This window comes from Akebia trifoliata, chromosome 4 (assembly GCF_017979445.1).
Source record: "Akebia trifoliata isolate Shusen 1 chromosome 4, ASM1797944v1, whole genome shotgun sequence".
Classification (NCBI taxonomy): domain Eukaryota; kingdom Viridiplantae; phylum Streptophyta; class Magnoliopsida; order Ranunculales; family Lardizabalaceae; genus Akebia; species Akebia trifoliata.
Window position 1 is genome coordinate 24,013,454 of NC_141378.1, and position 26,159 is coordinate 24,039,612.

The window sequence follows — 26,159 nt, forward strand, 5'->3', positions numbered from 1 at the left end:
CTTACATCTACTACCAAGTATCCTTCTTTAGGGTCTTGGGCTTCATTAACAAAAGAGGTTTCTGATTCACTTCAAAAGCTTATAAAACAGATTTTTCCCTAGGCTAAATCTAAACTTATGATTTGAGAAAGATGTTTTCTTCTTCTTCAAACTTGTGGATTTGTACTTAGAGAATCCACAACCTTGTTCTCTTGGATAGAGTCCTCAAATCTAACTATTGGAGTGGGATTAGAGGATATGGGTGCAATTGTGGCTTACTATTTTAGGGAGGAGAAGGATTTGGGTCTGATGGAAACTTGAAAAGACTCACTTTCTGACTCAACTCCATCCCTGTTCAAGAAGGGTCTGAATTGCTCACAGACTTGCTTTTATAATTTAAGTCTTGAGTTCAAAACTATAAACAATTGCACACACAAGACCAATGTCATTCGCTACAAAGAGCTGCATCCATGGACAAAATCCGTGAATTCTACCACACGTGTGTATCTAAAAAAGTTCAGAAATCCCATTTAAGGCGTAAGAATAGAAATAGAAATCCCAAACTCTAGTGCCAATATAATAAGGAAAAATTAGATTTTTACAGCACTATCAATTCCAATCCTCTTACGGGGATGCAAAATTCAGATTTTTACATAACCATAAATTTTGTATAAGTTTGGGCTTTAGTTGGGATTGCTTATCAAATTATACCTGGTTGATAATTGCACGTTTTTTTAATTCATTTGCAGAAATTGATTCTACCATCGTAGAGAAGAAGGCAGAGCTTTACGCTGAGTGTGCATTGTACATAGATGGCGCCCCTTTTGGGATTTCGACACGAACAAGGTTTTCGTTAATTTGTAGTTTTTTAATCTGAACACGATAAGAGATGGTCTGACGTCTATGAGAGCTTTGAGGGAATTGCTTCTGTATGGTTGCAAAATGGTCAAGCACCTGCCCTCTCTGGGGAAATTGTTCCTTTTAAAACATCTCTACGTATTCCAAGCATACAAAGTCAGGAACCTAAGTTATGATTTCCGTGGCATAGTTGATGGTAGAAACATCGGCTTTGGATACAATTGCAAATTTTAATTTTTGTATTGTTGTAGATACCAACATTTTTTTTTTTGACTGAAAAATTGAGACCTAAATATATATATATTATTTACACATTTTAAAATATATTATTAATACTATTAATGGCAGTTAAATTAATCACCTCTAATACATTATTGAGTCGTGCTGTGGGGTGACAGGATTTACTGTGATTCTCACAAGTCTGACGTGGACATGTACACATAACAGTAGATGATTTTAACTCATATCATGAGGAAACACATCCATGGTTATGTGCACATCCCACGTCAAACGTGAGAATCGCAGTAAATACTTTTTGCCATTTCAGCATTTTCCCACATTATTTAGTGGCGGTTTACAATAAAAACCAATTATAAGAGACCATCCATTAGATTTTAGAACCTTTTACACATTTGCTGCTCACTACTTTGAAAGGGCACCCAATTTTCATCATAATACTTAGAACCGTCATTCAAATCCCCACTCAAATCAGATATTGTAGGTTCGAGATGAATGGCTTTTCAGAAGGATTCAATGTAATAATATCTAATTGGTTATCAGATCGAATTTGGATCCAAGATTCAGTAAGGATCTAATGATACACAAACTTGGCACAATTGTTTAAGATCCACTATTATACGTTTGCACATGTATATAGATTCCATCCTCCTCTTAAAAAAAAAAAAATCACAGGTTGCATTAGGATCAAAATTGAGATCTTATGAGGACTTAAAACCAACCAACATGTTTTAGTGAAAGGGTCGGGTTCGTGACACTAGAATCAAAAAAGACCTGATCTAAGTTCTAGACCAAATCCAAATCTGGTTCATTAATTACCGGATCTGATGAGTTCAATTCCTTCCACCAATATTGAATCCTTTTTCATCATATTACAATACAATTCCACCATGTCAGAAAATCATCTTCTCTTTCGCTTCGCATTTCTCCCCACTTAAAACCCCCACCTAACTACCATTAGCAATAGCAAGAAAGTATGATGGAAGACGAAAAATGATAGAAAACAACTTATGTGATGCCATTTCTTCAAATTTTGATTCTCACAATGATTTTTTTGAAAGGATGACACCAAACGGGAACTTATATTTCACATTTTAAATCATTGAAGACATTTCAAATTTAATTCCATCATTATGAGCAAACACATACTTGTGACAGGTCTCAAGGGTAACACACCAGCCACATTATACCACCATGATTGACCCCTTCAAACCTTACCACTAATTCTGGACTATATTGTCAATCCAATGTGATGCTTAGCATCAGCAATGTCTAGATAAAAAACCTACACAGATGAACACCATAAAGTTGAATAAACAATTTTTTATTTTTTTTTAAACAAAATTACACTCTTTTAAATTATGAAACCAGAGACATCAAGATCTGAATTTTTACACAATTATTACTGGTACACGCATAAAATAAGAAATTATGATGTCTGAGAAATTTATAACAGAAATTTAACTTAATTTGGAGAGAGAAAATGCACCCGTGCGAGCACATATTCTTTTCCAGCTATCCAGACACCAGTTTGTGACCATTGCACATCTTCCCAGTCAAGATTATCCTCCAATACCTGCACAAGAGATAATACCAAAGAAGCAAATGAACAATTGTCAAAATAATGATACCATTTGTATAATTCAATCGTTTAATCACATAATCTATCTAGGCCCATTTCATCAAACTGGACAATGGTGTCATCATCTTGGTTTGGTTCCGAATATCCAAATTTCTAGAAAAGTAGTTTTATTTCACTTCTTTTTTTTTAAACTGAATATCCAAGTATCTCTTTATATTTTCAAATATTCATAGGAGCTCTTAGATATAAAAAGATCTAGTAAGTACCTCCAGATACTCGAGGGGCAAGGGAATCCCAATTGAACGCATTGCTTTCTGGGGAAGGGGATTCTTGCAACGAGACCACCGAAATACATCGACTAAAATGTTTCCACGGTCCATTGTACTTCTTTCACCATTTTGTTCATGTGAATTGTGAGTTTGAAGCTTCTCTGTTTCCGTTTCAGGTGCCAGAGAGTTTGTCATTGGACTGACCATCTTCTCTCCATTGAAACAAAGCTCATACCTTCAGATAACATTACAAAAGATTTAGAATACACAACTAAATAAATAAGAAAATCATTGGATGGCTGTGTCATTGAACATCGCAGCAAAAATGAACTTTCTTTAAACAAAGTTGTAGTTTCTCTTTGTAAGGGTGAGAACACGATGCAACTCAATCTGAAATAGAAGTTTTTCTCTCATTTTCTTCGCCAATGAGTAACGACTACTTAAAACAATATTTAAGGACATGTACGAGATAGCTATGACTAGCACAAGAAAAAAATAGTGAGGAGACAAATGATTTCCTAGTTACAATTGATTTATACGATAGATAGGCAGCTTTCAGTCTCTATATGCTTGCTTTAGTTATAACTTAAGTAACTGCACAATATTGAAGAAATGTTGCGTGTTATTTGCAAATGATGAAGTGATAAGGACGTGAATAGAGTGGGGTGGTCAAAGCACACACACACACACACATCAGAACCCAAGTGATCTTTTGCATATTTTCCCTCTTATCGACAAGTATTTGACTGTCATTTTTTCCTGTTGTTATAATTTTATTAAGTTATCTTTCCAACAAACCCAATTACCCAAAATTTGGAAGTATTGAACAAGTTAAAAACCAAAATATGAATTCTGACAAGATCACTAGTTTTGGTCTGTTTATTTTCTAGGTGCTGCGTTTTTTTTGGTAGCATATGATTTTAATTGGCAGTAGAACAGTCTTTCCTTTAAAGTTCCATCTGACATCCATAATTAAAAGATATTAAAGGTCATAACTTTTAGGATTAGTTATTCATAGAACTTAAATATTTTCTTTAAACTTTGGTCTGGGAAAAGAAATGTCTTTTTTGAGAATGCCCAAAACACCAGCAAACATGACTTGGTTTCAAACAAGGGAGGAAAGTGAATTGAAAAACAAACACAATTAACAGGAAAGAAAGATGAAACCCGTTTTCTGGCCTTCTTTCCACCAATCAATCTGGAAGGGTAATGTAGGTATAAATGATAAGAAATTTCATACTTAAACTTCAGAGCACGCCACGGTAGCCAATTGTCATAAAGCATGTGGTTGAATGCCAATTGTCATAAATACTGCCACTAATCATGTCAGATATAAATTTCTGTCAATGAAGTGAATACCTGTTCGAATGTGTTTCTAAATACAGAACTTCTCCCTTTTTCAAGCGTGCAGACGTAAAAAGAGGCTTCTTCAGTCCCTTGTCAGCAACTATGCTTATGCTGTATTTAATCCTGAAGCAATTATTAAGTGTAGCACCCAGTAAGTCCATCCACGATCCATTTTGAAGATAGAGTTAAAATACAACACCCCCCCCCCCCCCCCCAAGTAGATGATGTAGAAATAAGAAAACATATATCAATAAATGGAAGGTATTCTGTGCATCTTATAAAGAAAAGGTCTGTATGTAAATATCCACAAGTTACTGGTCCACTCAATCTGGGCTGTTCAATGGGTAAGACCACCTTTTGGGCACTGCTCAAGAAAAACACCAATGGTCTGTTTGATTGCATGGATAATCATTTTCGATGAAATTTGAAATCCATGTGAAAATGGTAGCAGAAAATGGGTAGGTGGAAAAACCAAATTCCATTGTTGGATTGCATCGGAAAACTACAAGGGAGAGCGGAGGAGGGCAGTGGTGAGCGGGTGATGGTGGCTGCCAAAGGTGGGGGCGAAGAGATTAAGATTTTGATTTGGGAGTGGAATTTGGGGTGGATTTCATTTTCCCATGAGAATAGGTGGGAAAATGAAATCCGGGTTTGCCAGATTTTTGGATGAGGGTCAAAATCCATTTTCCATGGAAAAACCAATCAAACATATGGAAAATATGATTTCAAAGAAAATTGGATTTCACACCCATTTTTCATTCCCAATCAAACATACCAATTGAAAAATTGTAACCATCCATCAATAGGTTTTTGGTGCACCCATTGCCAAATATTTCCCGTCCAAACACAAGTGACCGAGCAGACAGTCAAGATAGTCCAATAGGTGGGATGACCCATGAATTGGAAGGTCAAAATCAGTGGGGACAACCTCCGTTGTAGCAAAATATGGATATATATATATATATATATATTGTATATAATATTAAAACTTCAAATTTTCACCTTCTATAGGAACCCCAGATTTTCATCTTTGAATATGTTGTCGTACTAATAGATGTGCAGTTGTTAGTATTACTGGCTTTCATCTTATAACCCCAGATTTCTAATGCTTTGAATTTTCCCTTTCATAACATCATTTCTTATTCTAGTCTCTTATTTAATGACAAATTTGATTTTCCCTAATCAGGTTGCTGACCAATTAATAAAGAGGAAATTAACACCTAACTACTTATTAAAATAATAATAATAATACCACCTGTGCATAGGTACACAACCACCAGAGAGAAAAATTAGACAGAAGATAAAAACACACCAATAGGTTCAGATGGATAAAAAGTTACAGTGAGGATGATTTAATAAGAATAATATAGGTCAAATAGTTAAGAGCCTCTTCTACAACTCCTTTAAAATATGTCAACCATGGTACGGCTATAGGTTGAGAAGGACAAATAAAATTATATGCCATTGAAACTAGATATTAGTTTTGTGCTTCTAGTTCTTGTTTCATGTAATAGTGAAGATAATGCAAACCAAGACAAGATAAACTCAGAATTTCTTCATGCCCATTATATCCACTTAGATTCTTCACATTAAATACCCATCATCACGGATTCAACATTACATAAAAAATAGTAGTGCTGCTTATCAAAATTATCTTTACGGATAAAAACACAATTGAGTATCAAAACTAACGAAGAAAAATATCAAAACTATCGAGGGAAGTTTTGAAGTATACCAGGGCTCATTACATAAGTTGTACTGTATAGTGACTTCTCGCACAAATCTTTGTTGACGTAATGCATTCTACAATATCAAATCCATCATCTAAGTTCTTCACTATTAAAAAAATTATTTCATTTAAAAAAAAATGATTCTCAAACACCTGAATCTTTTTGCATAGATAAATTCTGAAAACGTTAGTATGATTCAGAAAAGAAAGGTTAAAATTTATCCCAAAAAAAAAAAAAGGAAAAAGAAATGAAAAGAAAGGAACATACTGATGCTGCAGCTCTTGTAGTTATTGTGCGTTCAACGGTCACTGGAGCCAAAGTAGGCTCCACAGATGCCGTGTGCATTAGACAAGGCTCGAGATCAATAGTCCCACCTCCTTTCTGTAGAAAAGAATCAAATTGTGAATGATTGCGAGGTAAGCAGAACATAAGAAAGAATTTTTGAAGTTGGTGCATAACAGAGATAGCCAACCAAATCCAGATGATTCTATAAAGACAATCTTCTGAAATTAGCCTTGAAATAAAGTAACTAAATCCATTTATTGAAAATAGAGACAGAGAACCCAGAAACATGAACCATTGAGCAAATCGGTTCGAGATTCAGTAGTAAAATAATAGAAGGAACTATCTCAGACTGAAAAGTAAAGGAACCAGTATTATCAAGGAATTTGAGTATAAGATATTCTAAAAAATGATACATTGGGGGGCATAATGAAAATGTCCATCACCTTCACAATGCAACACCTCTCAACACGATAACTACAACCAATTGCAGCTCCCCAGGCACGGGAACGGACATTGTTTCTCAATGTAGAAGTATAACCTATAACAAAGTTAACAGTAAAAAATTAATAAAATAGGATCCACTTTACAACATTAATAATCATACACAAACCTAGCTGCAAAACAGAAGTAACTTGTAACTTCTACAACCTCAGTTTTGCATCTCTGGAGGTAAGCACAGGAGAATATGACAACTGACTGACTACTTTTTTCATTGGTGTTCAATCAATAATTTTTTTCAAAATACAAGAATTAAAACTGAACTACACCAGCTCAATGTTATTTCTGAAAATGAATTTTATAGAATGCTAAGTTCAGAATGATATAAATGACTGGACATTTAACATTCTTTCACAAGATGAATAAGGTTTTAAAATTCAATGTGTTGCAACAGTTCCTGCAGCCTATTTTCGAAATCTCAATTTCTGACTGGAAAGGCAAGAAATAGATACAAAATCAACGTATCATGTAACATTTCCTAATATGTTGGAGAAAGGATGTGACATGTAGTCAAGTGATCAAACACTACCAAAGCCATACTACAAATTTCTGCTCGACATATGGAAACATGTCAACCCAACCTTCAAACTTCACACCCAAAAAAATAAACACAATTCAATTTGAGCATATTTTAATAATGAAAAATGATATTAAAAAAAGGAATTGAATAAGAAATCTGAATGTCAAAAACATCACACAGTACAAAATCGGAAATCATAGCTCAAAAATTGGGTGTTAAACTAAGTAGGAAAGTTCCAATTCTAACACCACACTCTTTTTTCCAGTAGATTTAGGCTAAATTTAATATGAAAACATATCAAAATATGGATCTATATGCATTTACACGAGTCATGCAAAAGATAAATGGACAAGGGGTTCAGCAAACCATTGGTCATAAGAAGGAACAGAACTACAGAGTGCCCACGTTCTTTCAAAAGAAATCTTCTACATAGGGAGATTGAGTGTGCGATGAGACTCTTTTCCATTGGCTTGAAGCAACTCTCATTTGAGCAGATGGTGAGGATTCAGAACTTTGGAGAAGGGGAACCCAACGAGAATTCCTCTATGAGACCTTTTGATGAAGGATTGACGGATTTCAGGGAAGCTGATTCCCCTTAGAGTAGATGCATTCATAAGGAAAATGCTATTGGACAAAATTAAAATGGTGGTTCATTTAAATCATCATAAAATGATATTTACTAACCTGCACATCAAAAAAAAGTCCAGGAGAAAGGGGAAACCATTTATTCATAAATTGAAAGCTTGCTTGAAGATGCATAGTTTCTCCCTTTCATTATTTTATATTCTTTAGTCCTCCAAAAGGTACTTTGAGTATTTACGTCTAACATAAAGGTCCCGTTAAGGTTCAAGGACAAGAAGCTTTGGAGAATAGTGTTGTTGGACACATGTTCACGATTATGGATAGAGCAAAGCCAATGGCTTTTTTTAGGATAAAGTAGATCACTGCCTCACTGCCAGTGTCCAAGGATTTTACTCGTAATTAGAATGCTCTCACTTATGGATTTGTAACCCTTTCTCTTTCTGGAACATTGGTTTGGCGGGGGGGGGGGGGGAGAAGTGGGGACAGGACAGGAAATTACGTTGGCTCAAATTGGCACGGCCAGAGTCCCAAAGAAATGACTTACCCTATAAAAAAAACGCGAAATGCAAATAATATAAAAAATCTTATGAACATAGTTTTGAATTTCTTTAAAAGAGAACATTGAATCCTTCATAGAAGTACATAAAAGTGTTAAATCAATGAACTTCTTATGCATAAGATAAATTTTATTAGATGGAGAAAAGTGCGGGCAATGAACAGAAAAGATTTCCTTAAGACATAATTCAAGAAATCAGCAACAAAACAATTTATGACAGTATAGTCAATGACCCAGCTGTCAGTGCAGTCCTCCATGATCACTTTTTTTTTTTGAAAAGTCAAAGATCTTTATTGAAACAAAACACAGTCGAGATGACCATGAAAAAGTACAACAAGAAGAAGAAAAAACCCAAAATTTCACCTCAATGCCACCCAACCTACTTTGTCAGAAAATCTTCAAAGAAGACCCAATTCGATTCCTGGAACACCTTGCTCCACACAAAAGTAGACCCCAAGATTGAAAACAAAATTTCACACAAAAAATCCCATTTCCCTCAAAGTTCCTAAGGTTTCTCACTTTCCAAATCTCCCAACAAATTGCAAAGGGCGTCAAGCTCCAAAGTTTTTTCTTGAAGGCCACGAAACCTGCTCCAATGGCTAACCCCACCCAACAACTAATTCACGGAAGGTCTTCAAAGCACACCATGAAAAACCAAAGAAGCTCAAGAAATGTGACCAAATCTCTGAAGCCAACTTACAATGAAGTAATAAATGATCCACAGACTCCCCATCCTCTTTGCAAAGACCACAAAAATTTACTGAGATGATTCCTCTATTCATAACATTGTCTAAGTCAAAATTTTGCAAAAGCAGGCCACCCAAATAAGTCTTCCATTCTAACTAAGGGCTCAGTTAGGAGCTTGAGGGACCTTGGTTTCAAAAACGTGGGTTTAATGGGACTTTGTTGGGAAAGTGGCTTTGGAGGTTTGGAATGGAACGGGATTAGGGCTTAAAATGGGTCGGATTCGACTCTAATATGATTATATCCATATTCGGATCTATTTTTTCAATATGGACTCGTATCTAAATCCGACTCGGATCTAATACTAAAAATCATATCCGAATTTATATTATTTGTTAAAACCAATCCCAACACGGATTGATTTTTTTTGGGGGATAATTTCTCTTTTTTTGTTAAGTTTTGATAGATTTTTTATGAGCACCGTCTTCAGTCTAACGAATCTTTGTGCTTGCAAATTTCAAAGAACTGTAGCAAAAAACCTCTATTTTATAGAAGATCTCTGTTTACAAATAGTCTAATTATCTTGAGATCTATGATACTTTGAAAGAGAACCGGTTGAGGGAGAAAAGTAAGGACTATGTAATATATCATATCACAGTATCTCAAAAAGGCTTAACAAAATTTGAAAAAAAAATTGAATCAAAAATAAAATCCAACAGCTTTAGAAACAGCATGTGAAGAAGTTTAACAATATAGACAGTGCAACTAGCAAGAGATTGTAGCTAGGAAGAGACTTGATCTCACCTACGCAGAGAGATAGAGAGAGGCAAAATCGACTTGATCTAATCAAGCAAGAGAGAGTGAAGGGGGGAGAGGGACTTACTCCAATCTAGAGAGGCGAGATCAACTCTCTAAGCCCTAATTGTGAGGCAAGACCACAAGAAGCAACTTCAAAATAGCAAAAGAGAATGTGAAGGACCTAGATGCACCCTAGGGTTTAAGTAAAAACACTAAAAAAACAATATAGCAGTCAGATTCGGGTCGAGTTAACAAACATTAAACCATATCCGATCCCTCTTTTATTAGAGTCGTGATAAAGTGACTCCCCCAAGTGGCATACTCAAAATGCTCATTTGACGTGTGGTTTGTCAGAACTATAGACATTATGCCTCAGATACACAACCGCACATCCCCATAAATCTATGGGGTTGAGTATCCTGATGAAAGAAAATGTATGGTTATGGCACCACCCCACATCAGTTGAGTATTTTGAGTATGCCACGTGGGGGAGTCATTTTATCATGGTTCTTTTTATTAGGATCTACTCCAATAACCCAAACCCGCTAAGATCAGTTTTCTGATCACTCTAATATCAGATAAAATCCAACCCATTTTAATCCCTAAGCAGGATAGTTTGTGGCATAAGGTGGTCGCGGCAAAGTGTGAGGAGGATTCTTTCGGGAGGGATAGCGGAGAGGTGAAGGCCATCTTTGGGTGTGGAGTTTGGAGAGGCATCCTTAAGGTTCTTCCTCAGTTTAGGAAGAGAGTCGCTTTCAAGGTGGAAAGGAGGAATAAAGTCAAATTTTGGGAAGACGCGTGGTGTGCGATGGGTCCCTTGAAGGAAAGGTTTCTCGTGATGTTCGCCATCTCAAGAAAAAGGAACCTTCCAATTTCTTGCTTTTGGGTGCAGAACTAGGATGATATGAGTTGGGACTTTGGTTTTAGGAGAGCTCTTGATGATTGGGAATTGCTAGAGATTGCCTACTTATTGGAGTGTTTGGACGTCGTTCCCTTGGTTTCAGATAGAGATGATTTGAGGTGGTGGGACACTAATAGTAAGGGTTTATTCTCCAGTAGTGAGTTCTACAAAAATTTGGATAGGGCAGGGGACACCCTTCCTTCCCCTACTTAGCAATGTGGGGTCCAAGGGTGCCCTCTAAGGTGAGTTTCTTTATGTGGACTGCGGTTCGAGAGAGGATTCTTACATTAGATCAGCTCAAACATAGAGGCTTTTGTGGCCCGAATTGTTGTATTTTGTGCATGTCTGAGGAGTCAGTGCATCACCTTCTTGTGCATTGTGTGGTAGCAAAGGAAGTGTGGGATCAGTTTTTGTTGTTGTTTGGTGTGGTACTTTAAATGCTGGCCACAATAAGAGAGGTCTTTATGGAGTGAAGTCAACTGGAGGTGACTTTTCAAGATTCAAAGTGATTGATATGGAGCATAACCCATTTCGCTATCACGTGGGGTGTTTGGAAGGAGAGGAAGGAAAGAGTTTTTGAAGGACACGAGCAATCTAGCTGCGACCTTTTCCTTTCGATCCTTAGGCTTGTTTTCTTTTGGTGTAAGACCTTTGTAGAAGTCAAAAGGTGTTTTCTTAGAGGATTTCTTACATACGTGGGATCCTGTGTGTGGGATCTCAAGCGAGTAATTTAGGTTTTATTTTGTTTTGGGTTGATCTCTTTAATTCTCTTTACTTATCAAAAAAAAAAAAAAAAAATTTACAATCATTGAATTGTCAATAATCCCACAATTGTTGTGCTTGAAACAAAGTCTGATGTCTCAGAAAAACCTCCATTGTTTCCACAAGTAATTTCTATAAAGACAAACTGCAACACAAACCTATTGTGAGGTTCTCAGTCTCTTCAAATAAAACAAATGTGAGGTCTATGCAACTTAATAAATCCTGGTTTTTTCCATGCCTCGGCAATATTCAAAACTTAAAATTAATAAAATGGGGTGTAAAGTTTGATAGTCATACAAAGAAGACTCGTCATGAATTAAAAAAGAGAAATAAATTATCACCTGGATGTCGGATTATAGCGATGAAAACTAACTAGACTTGAGCGGAGAAGAAAACACAAATAAGCATAAGAAGATATTGACGATTAATGCAAAATCTAAAGGCCAAATGCTACAAAGGTCTAGGACAGCCAGTAAAACCATCAGTTCTATAAAGTGGATACTTCTTCCAATTACTAGATTCCACACATAATTCATGCTCATCTTCAAAATCTAGACATTCATCTGTGAACTTACATTCTTGTGGTGGTAGCACTCGAATGGTTGCACGTAACTCATGGATAGCAGGTGGTGGAGGGGATGCTGTTGGGCGGCAGTAACCAGTGTGCATGAGAACTAATAAACAAAACATCATTATTAGTCTCATCAATTACCATGTTCTATGATCTACAGACCAAATTAAATATTTTTTATGCTTCCGTATAAAATTTCATACCAGCAACGAGATCTGAATCATCTGTGTATATATCTGTACCCCATAGCTGACCACCTCTGACCTGCACATAAAGCTAAAAAATCTAATGAGCAACAAGATTATCAGAAGAGATTGCTTGGAGCAATGAAAGCAAGGAAACGGCTAGCACTGTATCACTCATTGACACATGCAAATTATTGTATGCAGTGCGCCATTTTCTGAAGGGTGCAATGCAATACATAGGACGATATTTTTTATTTTATTTTTTTGTAATTAAACACACATTATGATATAATTGTATTAATATGTGTAGCTATACATAGCTTTCAGGTAAAAACAATTACTTTTCCAGTTCACTTTATTTATGCACTAAAAGTCACAATATTTAATACCACACCAGTTAAGCTCTACAGTGTAGAGAAAGAAAATCATCCAATTCCTCCCAGAAAAACCCCATGATCAATAGCTTGTATTCTTAAAACACCAAAAGGTGATCACATGCTTTTTCCATGTCAGATTTGCACAAAATTTCTAGAATCCACCATGTATGTTTATTGCAATTATTACATAATCAAGGATTTGTCTTCACCAAGAATTTTTTACAGATGTAATGACAGAGCCAGAAAATTTTCAATCCTAAAAGCTACAACTTTAGCGACGATCTTGTAAACACCACCCAACAACCTAGTCAGCCAAATATTCTTTGATCACCTGCTCCTCATTTCTTTGGAATTAAGGCTCTTACATGGCATTGAGCCACCATCCCAGGATTTTTTTAACGTGAAATTCCAAACGACGCAGTTTTATATTCCACACAAGCTTGTATGTTTAGAGATTTTTGGAATAGAACATGGGCTTGCTTAAAAATAACCATTCTTCTTCGGCCTAAAAAGTGATCCATTGAAAATTGGTTGTAGTATTCACTTGTGACTAGCAAGATGTTATTCTTAGGTAAGGTACAATGCTTTGCATGAGATTATTGTGAACCTCTAAATAATTGTTTCAAAAGAGCTTTTCCTATATTTGTTTAAGTTTGCCTTCATGGCGTTTTTCTTTTTTCTCTCTGTCGCACTTACGTTGGAAATGAAGACTCGGCCTACAACAAGTCACATTTATAGACATTGTTCTTATCAAGAAAAAAATATTATAGGCATTGTTGGTTTCTGCTCCATGTGCAAGTCTAATAGAAAAACTATGAACCATCTCCTCCTTCAACAATGAAAGTTTGGCGTTCTTTCTTCTATCAGCCGGATAAGTTGGAGTTTGCCCAAGACGGTGATGGTCCTTTTTAGGGGTCGTTCCACCTTGGCTGTCTCCTCTAGAGGTCAAATTCTTTGGAGATTCCTTCCACTTGCAGTTTGTTGGGATCAGCAGAAGGGAAGGGATTGTAGGATCTCCGATGCCAAGGAGGAGGCCCCAAGTTATTGTTTTAAATGGTAAAAGCTATCATGTACAAGTGGTTGAAGATATCTAGAGATTAGAATGGATTTTGTAGTAAATGAGGGAGGCCAAAGTGGCTTTGATACTTGCTTGTAATGCTTTCGTAGGTCTCCTTGACCTACTTGTTTTTTTTTTTTTTTTTTTCCTTTTTTTATTGTTTCCACGATCTATTCTCCACCCCACCCTTTGGAGAAAAAACCTCCTCAGATACACATTTTTCCTGCCAACTCATCAACTGGTTTGTCTATTGTCCTATGAATATATTTCAGTTTCTCCCTTGATTTGAATATTTTCAAGCGCTATTAGGTGAGTTGGTAACTAAAAGAGATTTTCCCAGGTGTGAGAACACAAGATATCCATGACTTACGATTCATATCAGCAATTTTCTCCCTAAGTTAATTTCAATAGGCACATAGAGAACTAAAATACTAACAAAAAAAAAAAAAACCCTAAAATTTTGTACACTGAGCTCACCAAACTAATTGGTCTGAAATCTCCTAAATTATCCGCCCTAACTCTCTTGGGGATCAAAGCCACAAATGTGCTATTCAAACCATAGTCAAGACAATTCTTCTCTTACAACTCCTTGATAACTTTCATGAAGTCATTCGAGATGATGTCCCAACAATGCTTAAAAAACTCCATAGTAAATTCATCCAACCCCGAAGTCTTATCCCCACTCAACGAAGAAAGAACTGATCTAACCCCTCCTCCCTAATTGGTCTTTCCAACCATGTTCTTTCATTCTGATTGAATGTATTGAACTCTAGGTTATCCGGGTGGTGTCTTATGGATTCCCTTTCCCTGTAAAGATTATTGTAATAACCCACCACTCCATCCTTAATTTCCTCTTCTCCTTCCACCATGATACCCTTGATAGAGTTTATTAATCGGATTGCTTCTTCTGTGGAAATTCCACTTTATGGAAAAATAAACTTATCAATGATGAGCAAGGGGAATTCGTTAGGGGGAGGCAAATTTTAAATGGAGTGTTGATGGCTAACGAGTGTCTTGATTCGAGGATTAAAGACAAGAAAGAAGGGATTATTGGGAAAATAGATTTGCAAAAGGCTTGTGATCACGTGAGTTGGGATTTCCTGGAGCATATGATGGGGAGGATGGGCTTTGGAACAAATTGGACTAGTTGGATCATGAAATGCATTACTACGGTGTCTTATTCTATTTTAGTCAATGGTAGTCCAGCCAGCTTTTTTAGAGGATCGAGGGGGTTAAGACAATGTGATCATTTATCTCTGTTCTTGTTTGTTATAGTAGCAAAGGCTTTGGGTAAATTGTTTAGAAAAGCGGTAGATTTAAGGAAGCTATCAAGGTTTAGGGTGAACAATGACGAACCTTTGATTTCTCATTTATAATTTGCGGACGATACTTTGGTGTTTTTGGACCACTCTAAGGACCAAGTGAGAGTGCTTCGAGTCTTAATTGTGTCGTTTTAAGGCAATTTCAAGATTACATATTAATTTGCAAAAAAGTAAACTTTTTGGGATAAGCGATTTGAATAATCTTTAGATGATGGCTACAACATTGGGTTGTGATTATGATACTTTACCTACATCTTATTTGGGTTTACCCTTGGGAGCTCCTTACAATAGCAAGAGAATTTGGGAAGGTGTGATTGAGAGATTGGAAGGTAAGTTGAGAACATGGAAGGCCAAATACTTATCCAGAGGGGGGAAAGTAACTTTGATCAAAAACACCTTGACGAGTATCCCGATCTACTTCCTTTCCTTGTTTTCGTTACCTAAGTCTGTGGAAAATTGAATGAAAAGGCTTATGAGAAATTTTCTGTGGAATGATAAGAATGGAAAGAGAAAATACCATTTGATCAAATGGAAGTAGATATACATGCCTAAGATAAATGGGAGGCTGGGGATTAGAGGTCTAAAATTGGCTAATAGAGCATTTTTAAGTAAGTAGCTTTGGAGGTTTGGCGAGGAGATGGGTAGCTTGTGGAAGAAGGAGGGTTATTTAGGCTAAATACGAGGAGAATATGTTAGGCTGGTATAGTGGTGAGGCTAAAAACACGTATGGGTATAGCTTGTGGAAAGGGATTCTTAAGGTGATAGAGGTATTAGATTCAAAGTGGGTTCGGGGAGACAAAATTAGGTTCTGGGAAGATAGTTAGTATGGAATCTCATCTTTGTCAACTCAATTTCCGTCTTGTACGTTTGTTCCTTGAAGAAGAATTGCTCGATACATTAATGTCTGATTAGCAATGGTCCAACTACTACTTGGGACCTAGAGTTTAGGAGAAACTTTAATGATTGGGAGCTAACGGAGGTAGTATCTTTCCTTGATCTCTTGAATTATTGCCAACTCAAAGAGAATAAACAAGATAGGTGGGAATGGACGAAGGCTAAAGATCTAAGATTCTCTATCTATTCTTTTTCATAAGTCGCTTCTTCCTTTCTTTGAGTGTTCCTTTTCGGAGTCTATCATTTGATCTAAGTTAGTTCCTTCCAAGGTCTCCTTTTTTGTTTGATTGGCTTTCTTAGGAAGGATTCTAACGATGGACAATTTGATCGTTTGAGGTTGGATCACTCCTAATTTCTACCCCCTATGCTCAAGGGATGGGGAATCTGCTTACCACGCCTTAATCTATTGCTATTTTTCTTATGATATTTGGTCTCTTTTCCTTGGGGAATTCTAGATAAGTTGGGTCTTTCCTCACAATTTCTTCTCTTTGTTAGGAGGATGGGCTAAAAACATTTCTCCTTCAGAAAAAGGCACATTTGGGCAATTCTTCCCTCGGTTATTGCTTGGGGGTTGTGGAATGAGAGAAATAACAGGGTGTTCCAAAGTAAGGCGAGAAGCTCTCATGGTGTCTTTATAGAGCTTTTGGGCTACTTGTACCTTTGGTCCAAAGTTAACAAGGAGTTCTTGGGAATTACTTTCAATGATTTTGTTTTTAGATGGGATTCTTTTTGTAAATCTTAGTGTTTTGCCCTTCTTTTGGCCCTTCTTGCTTCTCTTTTCTGAAGGGCTATCTCGGCCTTCTCTTTTTATATTTTTATGTTCCTTTTTTCATTAATATAATTGTATACTTATCAAAAAAACTAAAACAACTTGTTACCATTGTTGAAGCCTTATCCCCAAAGATTCGGGCTTGGTTAGGGAACTAAAACAACAAAGAGAAAAAAGAAGAAAAAAAAGTAACACAAATAAACTGATGAATCACAAAATTGATTATTACAAACAATTATTGAACAATCACATTTTGTATTCCATGCTTACTTGACGATTTGTGGCTGTAACGTATTCAGCTGGTATTCGAATTTCCAAAGTTGGACCACTGTCAGAGCTTTCACCATTTTTATTATCCAGAGAAGCTACAAATTCCTTCCAGGATTTCATCAATTCTTGCATGCATTCACCCACTTTATAAACAACACTTGATACTTCAGGTTTATCTGCCACAGAGATTATAACTATTAAATGTAACAAATATGCACATGAAACAGAACAAGAGCCAAACCTCAATGCCTGAGATATTCAATTTTCTAAATTTATCGTTTGTATTTGTCCAATACTACTCATTTTTTCAAAAACCCACAACACAGATGGAAAACTCATGCTTTCGCCCTGACAGCAATGTCAAGCCTTCTTGAAGCTCTTAAGTGTGTACAAAAGAAACAAAACACAGTTAGAAAACATGGATAGTTCCTAGAGGGTGTGAGACACCATATATTGTAGAAGGGTTCACTAACTGGAACATCAATATTGAGAGGGGGCTAACTTTTATTTTCTAATGTGGGTCATGCATTTTGTATGTTAAATTATTAGACAGTTGTTAGAAGTTTAATGATTGGGTTTGAGTTCATCAAACAATCAACTTCGATGACTATATTATTTGTTTGAGTGAGATACTAACTGTAAGACTTTTATTAACTATGAGATACTAACTCTATATTATTTGTATGACTGGGATACAAACCATAAGATTTTATTATGGCAAGGGGGTCATACAAAATTTGAGCTAGAATAGATTTTAAAACTACCATGTGTTCATATGTTGTCAATACGGGGGAAAGTAACTTGTTTTGAAAAATTCTCAGTTTCGCTGATGTGTAAGCTCATAAACATACCAAGTCAACCCATAATCTAATTGTTTCTTATATTGTGAAAATCCAAAAGTTCCATAATGTTCTATGTTATTTTGCACCAAATAGAATCACAATTATTTATGCAACAAAAAAGCAGCACAACAGACATTTAGCATTAAAGAAATCACAACATCCACGCAATCATAGTGCTGACTCTTGAGACCAACAAACCCTCCATGAATTGAGCTTTCTGAAAATGTAATGGAATTATTAAGAGAGAGAGGGAGGGGGGGAGGTGGTCAGGGCGGCCAACCACCGGGAAAACAGAGAGCAATCACCAAAAGAAACACAAGAACCACAAGAAAACTACAAAAGTACATACAAAAAACCTCACGAATCATAGAGAGGCTCAATTAAACAAAAATATCCTCAAAAAAGAGTCATCTGAACTCCTTGTAGATCTTGTTCCACTAGAATATAAAACTCATAATGGACACGCCAACTTCATGCAAAGGATGTTCTATCCCTATAAAGATCATGCTATTCCATTCCAACCAGATTCCCAATAAACAGCAAATGAAGTTAGGGACCATAGGATCCATCTCTTGAGCAACATTCCGTTAAGGTGTAAACCTTGGAATAAGGACAAAGTTAAGGATGGGAAGCACCAACAAACACGAAATAAATAAAGAAAATGGGAGCATACATCTTTTGAAAATACGCAAATGGATAAGGATGTGGGCAAGCAATTCTCGGCCCAATACACAAAGGAAACAGAAGCTAGCTAAAGAGATACCCCTAACCATGAGTTTGTCTAAAATTTAAAAAAAAAAAAAAAAAATCAAGGGACGCATCCCAAATAAAGAAAGAACTTTTTGGGGGCCATATGAAAATATCAGAAAAAGAAACTCAGTTGGGAGTTGTCAACGACCTAAAAAATGATCTAACAGAAAAGACATTATATTTGCTAGCTTCCCAGATCTGAGTGCCCCAGAATGTCTATGTTAATCAGAGATAAGATATCAATTGATCTCGACACTTCTTGGAGATGTTTATCAATAATGACAAATAAATACTGATCAAAAAAATAATGCAACTGCTTAGAAATAAAATAGTAGAAATAACAATGACATGAGGAAGTTTGGAATTTGGAAATTTATACTCAAGAAAATAATTTTTTTGAAAGAAAAATTCTTTAGTCAAAAAAGCATTATATGTCTATCGGCATGTACAAATAATTGAGACTGGACACTCAATTGGAAAAGAAAAGCTCAAAGGACTCTCAACACTGAATGCTCCTTTACAGAAACGTCAACAGTTTCTGGCCGGTGATCAGACCAATGTTGTAAGCTCAAGCAGTTGAAATCTAAATTCAAACCACCATCAGAAGGAAGATCCCTGGGCATATGCACAACAACGCAGCTTCTATAGGCCAATGAAACTGATGTACTATGCCACATACTCTTCCATGATCGCAAAAGAAAGAGAATTGTGTAGAAGGCAACCTTACTTTTCCATGATCTCAAAAGAGAGAGAATCTCGTACAGTGGCATAGCACGTACATAAGAACATTCATTCTTCCTCATCCAACTTTCATCACTTGGAGCACAATCAGACAATTTGAGACCATGCAGCAAGTCAGCCCTCCGATGAACAACATCTTAGGTTGCTGACAACCCAATGGAATGACTAAAACCATCTAATGGATGGACCTTTTCCTGGACAAACAAATCAACAGTTTTGAAAAAAGAGGTACATTTGCAGGATGGTTAAGCTCGTTCAAGGGCATCAATTTTACGCCAAGGAGGGATGTGAGGTAGGACCACTTGACTGAATCCAATAAAACGACCTACAAGTGCCACAGGCACAGGTTAACATACTCGGTCCCTTCAAAATCACTCTGAGTACATGATGTCAACATGACAGTACATGAGTATGGGTGTTAGATCTGTTTTGGATAAGGATCAGCTGTACACGAATATTGTAAAGTTAAAATAAATATTTAAAAGTCACGACAGCATGTTAAAATGGACAAAAATAAATAAATAAAATAATATATATATATATATATATATATATATATATATATATATATATATATATATATATATATATTACCATGACATTTAGAAATAAAAGAACACAATGCTATCTGTGTTCCCATGCCCTAAGAATTAGGAGTCTAAAACCTTAACCATACTCATATCCATACCCAAGATAAGAAGACAGAAGTATGAATTGTGCTTCAGCATCTAGCAATCACATAGTACCCAAAAAGAAAACCATCTTGAAGCATACTACATCAACATGCATAAAAAATATTAACATACACACCACAAAATATAGGCCAATATTAAATTTTTGCAAACTAGAAAACATTGAGCCTAAATTTCCAACAGATAAAAATATCTGCTTTTCAACATGACACATGTTCCTGTTGGTTCCAATTTGACTAAAGTAGCAGCTCAATCAAATCTGTTAAGAAGAAGATATTGGCTAACCTTGAGATCTGCAAATGAAAAGAGAGAATGAGATAATTAGCATATTTTCAAAGATGGAAAGGAAGCACAAGAGGATAAAACACCACTATAAGAGAATTATTCTCAGAAAATATGTGGTACTCAATTAATTGACTTTACAGGCAAAATAATAATAATTATCAATCTATCTCTGCACTAATGTTGCATAGCATTAGAATTTCCAAAGACATATGGTAGTTGGAGAATAGACCCAGCCCTACCTCCTTGATTTGTATTTTAATCACTTGCAGTGTAATTTGGCAGCCAAACCCAAATACTTGGGATAAGGACCATAAGGCTTTGATGATAATGATGAGTGTAATTTTGAAAATTACAGCAAATTTGTAATCAAGAATTTCATCATTTGTTCATTAAAAAAAAATTGCCATTGTTTATTGTGTTAGTCTTAGAATGTGTTTCACAATGAAATTTAAGTTGCCAACCAACAGTATAACCAAGTCTGAAATGTATCTCGAAGTTTTGAGTAGCTAACTAGTAACGGAATTCGCTTAGAAAAGCATCTTATGTGCCTGTGGGAGATGAACATGAGATCCAAAAGCACTTTGGAGAGTATCCCAGTCTATCACTTGTCTTTATTTACTTTGCCAAGGAAAATTGAGGCTAATTTGGAAAGAATGATTAGAGATTTTTTGTGGAACGATAAGGAGCGAAGTTGTAAATACCATTTGGTGAAATGGAAGGTCATATGCTCCCCAAAAAGAAACGGTGGTTTAAGGATAAAGGTTTTAGGATGACTAAGGTTGCCTTACTTGGAAAGAAAGTGGTTATGGCGATTTGGGGAGGAAAAGGAGATTCTATGGAGGAAAAGCATAAAAGGAAAATTTGGAGAACACTCTTTTGAATGGGAAAGCGGTGAAGTTAGGGGTTCTTTTGGGTGTGAGGTTTGGAAAGGAATTCTTAAGGTTAGCCAAGAGTTTAGGAAGTGGACAGGTTTCAAAGTTGGAAATGGAGAAAGGATTCGTTTCTAGGAATATAAGTCGGACAGTGAGACTTCTTTATCAGTGCAGTTTCCTTCACTTTACGAGTTATCCTCCAAAAAGGATATGCCTATCTCGACGTTCTGGATTCGCAATGGGATGACATTTCCTGGGATTTGGGTTTTAAACGGGCCTTTAACGGCAAGGGAAATTTGGGATTAACAAACCTTCTTTCAAAGTTGGACAATATTCGAATAGAGCCTTCTCAGAACAACAGTCGGGAATGGACTTGCTCGAAGAAAGGACGCTTCTCAGTTAGTTCTTTCAGGGAGAACCTCCTACCTCATAGGCATGGTTCTTTCCCAATGAGTTCAATTTGGGGTGAAAAGGTTCCTTCAAAAATTTATTTTTTTTGCTTGGCTTGTGGTTTCTGGTAAAGTGCTTACTCTGGATCTTCTTATTAAACGAGATTTTGTAACCCCAAATTTCTTTCCCTTGTGTTACAAAAGTGGTAAATCCATTGATCGCATTCTCATCCATTGTCCTTTTGTGTCTCGCATGTACCATTTCTTGAATCTTTTCAATACAAGTTGGGTTTTTTTCCTTTCAACTGTTTGTTTCTTTTCAACAATTGATCATCAAATCCATTATGCGGCTAGAAGAAAAAGCTTTGGGCCTTGCTTCCTTTTGCCATATTTAGGGTACTTGGTTAGAAAGGAATAGGAGATTGTTTCGGGGTTGGAAAGGGATGATCATGACATGATTGTGTTTATCCTTGGCTTTTTATTTTATTGGTGTAAAGGGGAGGAAGTTTCTAAAGGGGTTTTTTTTGAGGATTTTGTTTTTAGATGGGAGGCTCTATGTTCTTCATGAGCCCTTTGGGGATTGAGATTCTTTTTTCTCTTTTGTATATTTGGTTGGTCGCCTCAACTGCCTTCATTTTTCAATTAATAAAGTGGTTTACCTATCAAAATATATATAGGGTGGTGTTCAGCAGCCAACGCTAGGGAGCCAACATGTTTGTCCTATGTGGCTTAAAAGTTCCGGATTAAGCTGATTTTTTGTGAGGATGATCTCTAAGGTGAGAAGATCATCCTCACAAAAAATCAGCCCAATCCAAAACTTTTAAAACACATAGGACAAACGTGTTGGCTCCCTAACGTTAGCTGCTGAATATATATATATATTGTGTCCAATCCGAACACAATTTGTTTTTTCTGTATAAGCACCAACATGCACCTTAAATTTCATTACTGAACACCTCCATGAGGTAGACAGGAACTCTCATTCCATGGCCATAACCTAACCACCAGACTAACAGAAGATATTTCCATGGATAAAAAAGTATGTCATATGGATGACATAAAACATACGGCTACATAGAGTAAATAGAATAGTGCACAAAAGCTATTTGACATAATCCATACCTTGCATGAACAATGAAAAAATAAAGAAATAAAGTAAAACTTACTCTTCATTATCCCGGACACGGGACCGAAAACGAGGCTCCCGATTAGCCACTTGAGGGGAGCCCCTAGGTCGAAGCATCCTCTTACGCTGCTGAACACCATAGCCAAAACCTTCTCTCTCCCTTTCTGTACCTCCATCTCCCTCTGTATATCCATCATCTGATTCCTTTTCATAATACCTACTGCGCTTTTCATGTCTATCTCCTTCAACATCTATATCCCTGTCTTTCTTCCTGTCCTTAGCATCCCTATCAACAGCTTTCCAGCTATCAAATTCCTTATTCCTCCTATTATGCTCCAGTGCCGGATTTTCCTGTTCAGGCAATCTTGCAGATCCATCCATCAATTCTTTCTCATTGTGTGAACCCTCTTTTTCAACCCCATTCAATGTTTCCTTCTTAACGTGATCCTTTTCCCTCTCTTTTGGTCGCTCCTCTTTCTGAATATCTTTTCTCTCCCTCTCCCACCTCTCTGATTCTCTTTCTTCCCGTGTTGATTCTCTGCGTTCACTAATGCTATTACCTATTTGCAGGTTGTTTCGACGGTCATTTCTGTCCTTGTCCCTCTCTCCCCAATCCCTGTATTTCTCTTCCTTCCTTTTTCTTTCTTTCTCTTTGAATTTATCATCAACTTTAGTATCAACTTTGTTCTCCCCAACAGCCTCATGTGCTTCTAAGTAATCTCGCTCTTCTGTGGTTGAACCTTCCTTCCCAATCTCACTTGCGATGTGCAAATTACTTTGTGAATGACGCCATGGATCCATGCCATTTCCTGGTGTTTCGGGAAATCTTTTTCCTCTATGCTGTTCTTTGGGTTCCTTCCAATTCACATGACTATTACCAGCAGTATAACCATCCTTTTCTGTCTTAATATCACCCTTAAAACCCATATGAGGCTCCCTATCATATTTCACTTCTTTATTATCATCTCCCCTACTTTCTAACCTCACAAATTTCTCACTTTTAGAAAATTGAGGATCAGCCCTTGTCTCAGTGTGCACTTCCCTACTTTCTGCCTTTGCATCTCTGTTCTCAGCCTTGGGATCCTTGTTGTCCTTGGAGTCTCTTGATTCCAACCTATTTTCCAAAGTGACCATATGAGCCAGGAATGAATCATTAGATGATGGCATTCGATAACTTGGAAGAATTGGTGATCGTTTGTCGGCATCACGGGGTTCGGTACGGGGAACCTTCGCCAACCTTCCATCCGGTCCCGGTTCAAAAGGTGGTGGGCGATATTCATTGGCAGTTGACTGAGTCAATTTCCCAGAAAGATTATTATGAAATGCCCCTGTGTCTTCAAGTGCATGTTTTGAAGTTGTGGGATAACTGACCTCCTCATGCAATCTTTTAGGAGCACCACTCATACTGTTCAAGATATTACAACTTAACCAGATTCCTCAAGAAAAACAAAAACAGCACCACAGTTTCTTGTGTCCTTCAAAGATGGAAACATTTGCTAAGTGACACCTGCAAAGCAAAGCCCACACACTATTAAAGAATCACAAAGATAAGTCGTGTTCCTTCATTACAAATAACGATTGCAATTCTGAAATTTTAATATACCATTCGATCAGTGAATGTCTTATTGACATAAAAAATTACTTTAGACCCAAAAAAAATGCTAAAACATTTCTAAATTTCATCATCTCCATCAGAACAAATGAATTAAGATGGCTAAAACTTAAATCATTAAGAAAAACAAAAACACAACAACAGTTTCTCGGATCCTTTAAAGATGTAAAAATTTGCAGAGAGTCACCTGCGACTTAACCAGTTTCCTCAAGAAAAACAAAAACAACACAACATTTTCTTGTGTCCTTCAAAGATGGAAACATTTACTAAGTGACACCTTCAAAGCAATGCCCGCACACTAATAAAGAATCACAAAAATAAGTCGTGTTCTTCATTATGAATAACGATTGCAATTCTGAAAATTTAATATACCATTTGATCAGTGAATGTCTTATTGACATAAAAAAGTTACTACTTTAGACACAAAAAGTGCTAAAACATTTCTAAATTTCATCATCTCCATCAGAACAAACGAATTAAGATGGCAAAAACTTAAATCATTTAGAAAAACAAAAAACATAACAACAGTTTCTCAGATCCTTCAAAGATGTAATAATTTGCCAGAGTGTCACCTGCAAATTAAAGTCCTTACACTAATAAAGAATCACAAAAGGTGTGTCTTCTCATCACAATTGCAATGCTGAAAAATTAATCTACCGCTCGATCAGAGAATTTTCTAATGGAAAAAAAAAAAAAAAAAAATTGCACCTTAGAAGGAAAAAATACTAAATTTCACAATCTCCATCAGACTAAACTTCGGGATTAGCACAATTATCAACAAATAACATTAAGAATTACAGAACAAACTCCGAAATCAACATTAATAGCATATTAACAAACCAGAGGTACCAAAATTCGCAAAGATTACAATACTAGGTTTCATTTCAAATCTACCCAAGAATTACAAATAAACGAAATCAAGAAACATGTGAACTTGAGAACCGTATTCTCTTTTACTGTTAAAATTGTAAGACACTGGAGAGAACTAAGGTTTTGAAAAAGAACAGAGAGGAAAAAAATAACGAAAACGAAACCCTAAAACTTTGAACGAGGAGCAATGACTTACCTTCGTTGTCGATCGCCCTCTCACTCTGCTCTCTCTGTCTCTCTCTCTCTCTGTCTCTCTCTATAACCTAATGAGTTAGGTCCCTCTCTCTCTACCCTAATTATATGCGATAAGGGTCCACAAAAGTTTCACCATATATTTCATTTTTAATGACGAAAATGCCATCATCCCTTCTTTTTCGTGAATATGTGTCTCCCGGACCTGTATAGGCGGAGATGATCAAATCAGATAAATACTTTATTTGGAAGAGTAGCCAAATAAGCGAGTAATGGGAAATTTTCTGGATACCATATTCTTGATTTATTTTCGTCAAGTATCCAAACAATAGAGATAATCCTAATTCCCTTTTTTCTTCTCAAATTCGACACTGAATAGAACTTCCCGAAATATCCACAGTGCATACATGATAGTGCAACGAAAATGTTACGGCTCTTCAAAATTTGAGAACTTCATTCGTTATTCATCATTACAAATTATCAAAATGGATCAAAGTTATTTCTCTGTGCTCAAAATTATCAGAATATCATTTTCATTTGTCAAATATCGTCCAAATCCCCAGAATGGATGTCAATCCCCATTGAAAAGGTTATAAGTTAAAGAGGTGAGAAAAAGATATTTGGGACTTATTTAGAAAGAAAATGGTTATTAACTTGACCATAAAGATACCGCTCAAAATTAAGGGGGATTTAGACACCTTTACTAATCATAATGAAAGAAGGGTGAATATTATTTGTAGAGAATTTTTTTGAGC

General features: G+C 36.3%; 1 protein-coding gene across 1 annotated transcript; it reads right to left on the minus strand.

Annotated features, from left to right (window-relative positions):
- Nucleotides 1-2,382: 2,382 nt before the first annotated feature.
- On the minus strand, nt 2,383-25,578 carry LOC147404552 (uncharacterized). The gene is made up of 12 exons (XM_086440566.1): nt 25,409-25,578; nt 22,771-24,237; nt 20,344-20,351; nt 17,034-17,209; nt 12,363-12,423; nt 12,164-12,262; nt 6,731-6,825; nt 6,270-6,383; nt 6,008-6,075; nt 4,285-4,395; nt 2,923-3,160; nt 2,383-2,650 (listed from the first exon to the last, which is right to left on the minus strand). Exons 2-12 carry the CDS (start codon nt 24,132-24,134, stop codon nt 2,540-2,542), a joined length of 2,445 nt encoding a protein of 814 aa, XP_086296692.1. The 5' UTR covers nt 24,135-24,237; nt 25,409-25,578; the 3' UTR covers nt 2,383-2,539.
- Nucleotides 25,579-26,159: the final 581 nt, after the last annotated feature.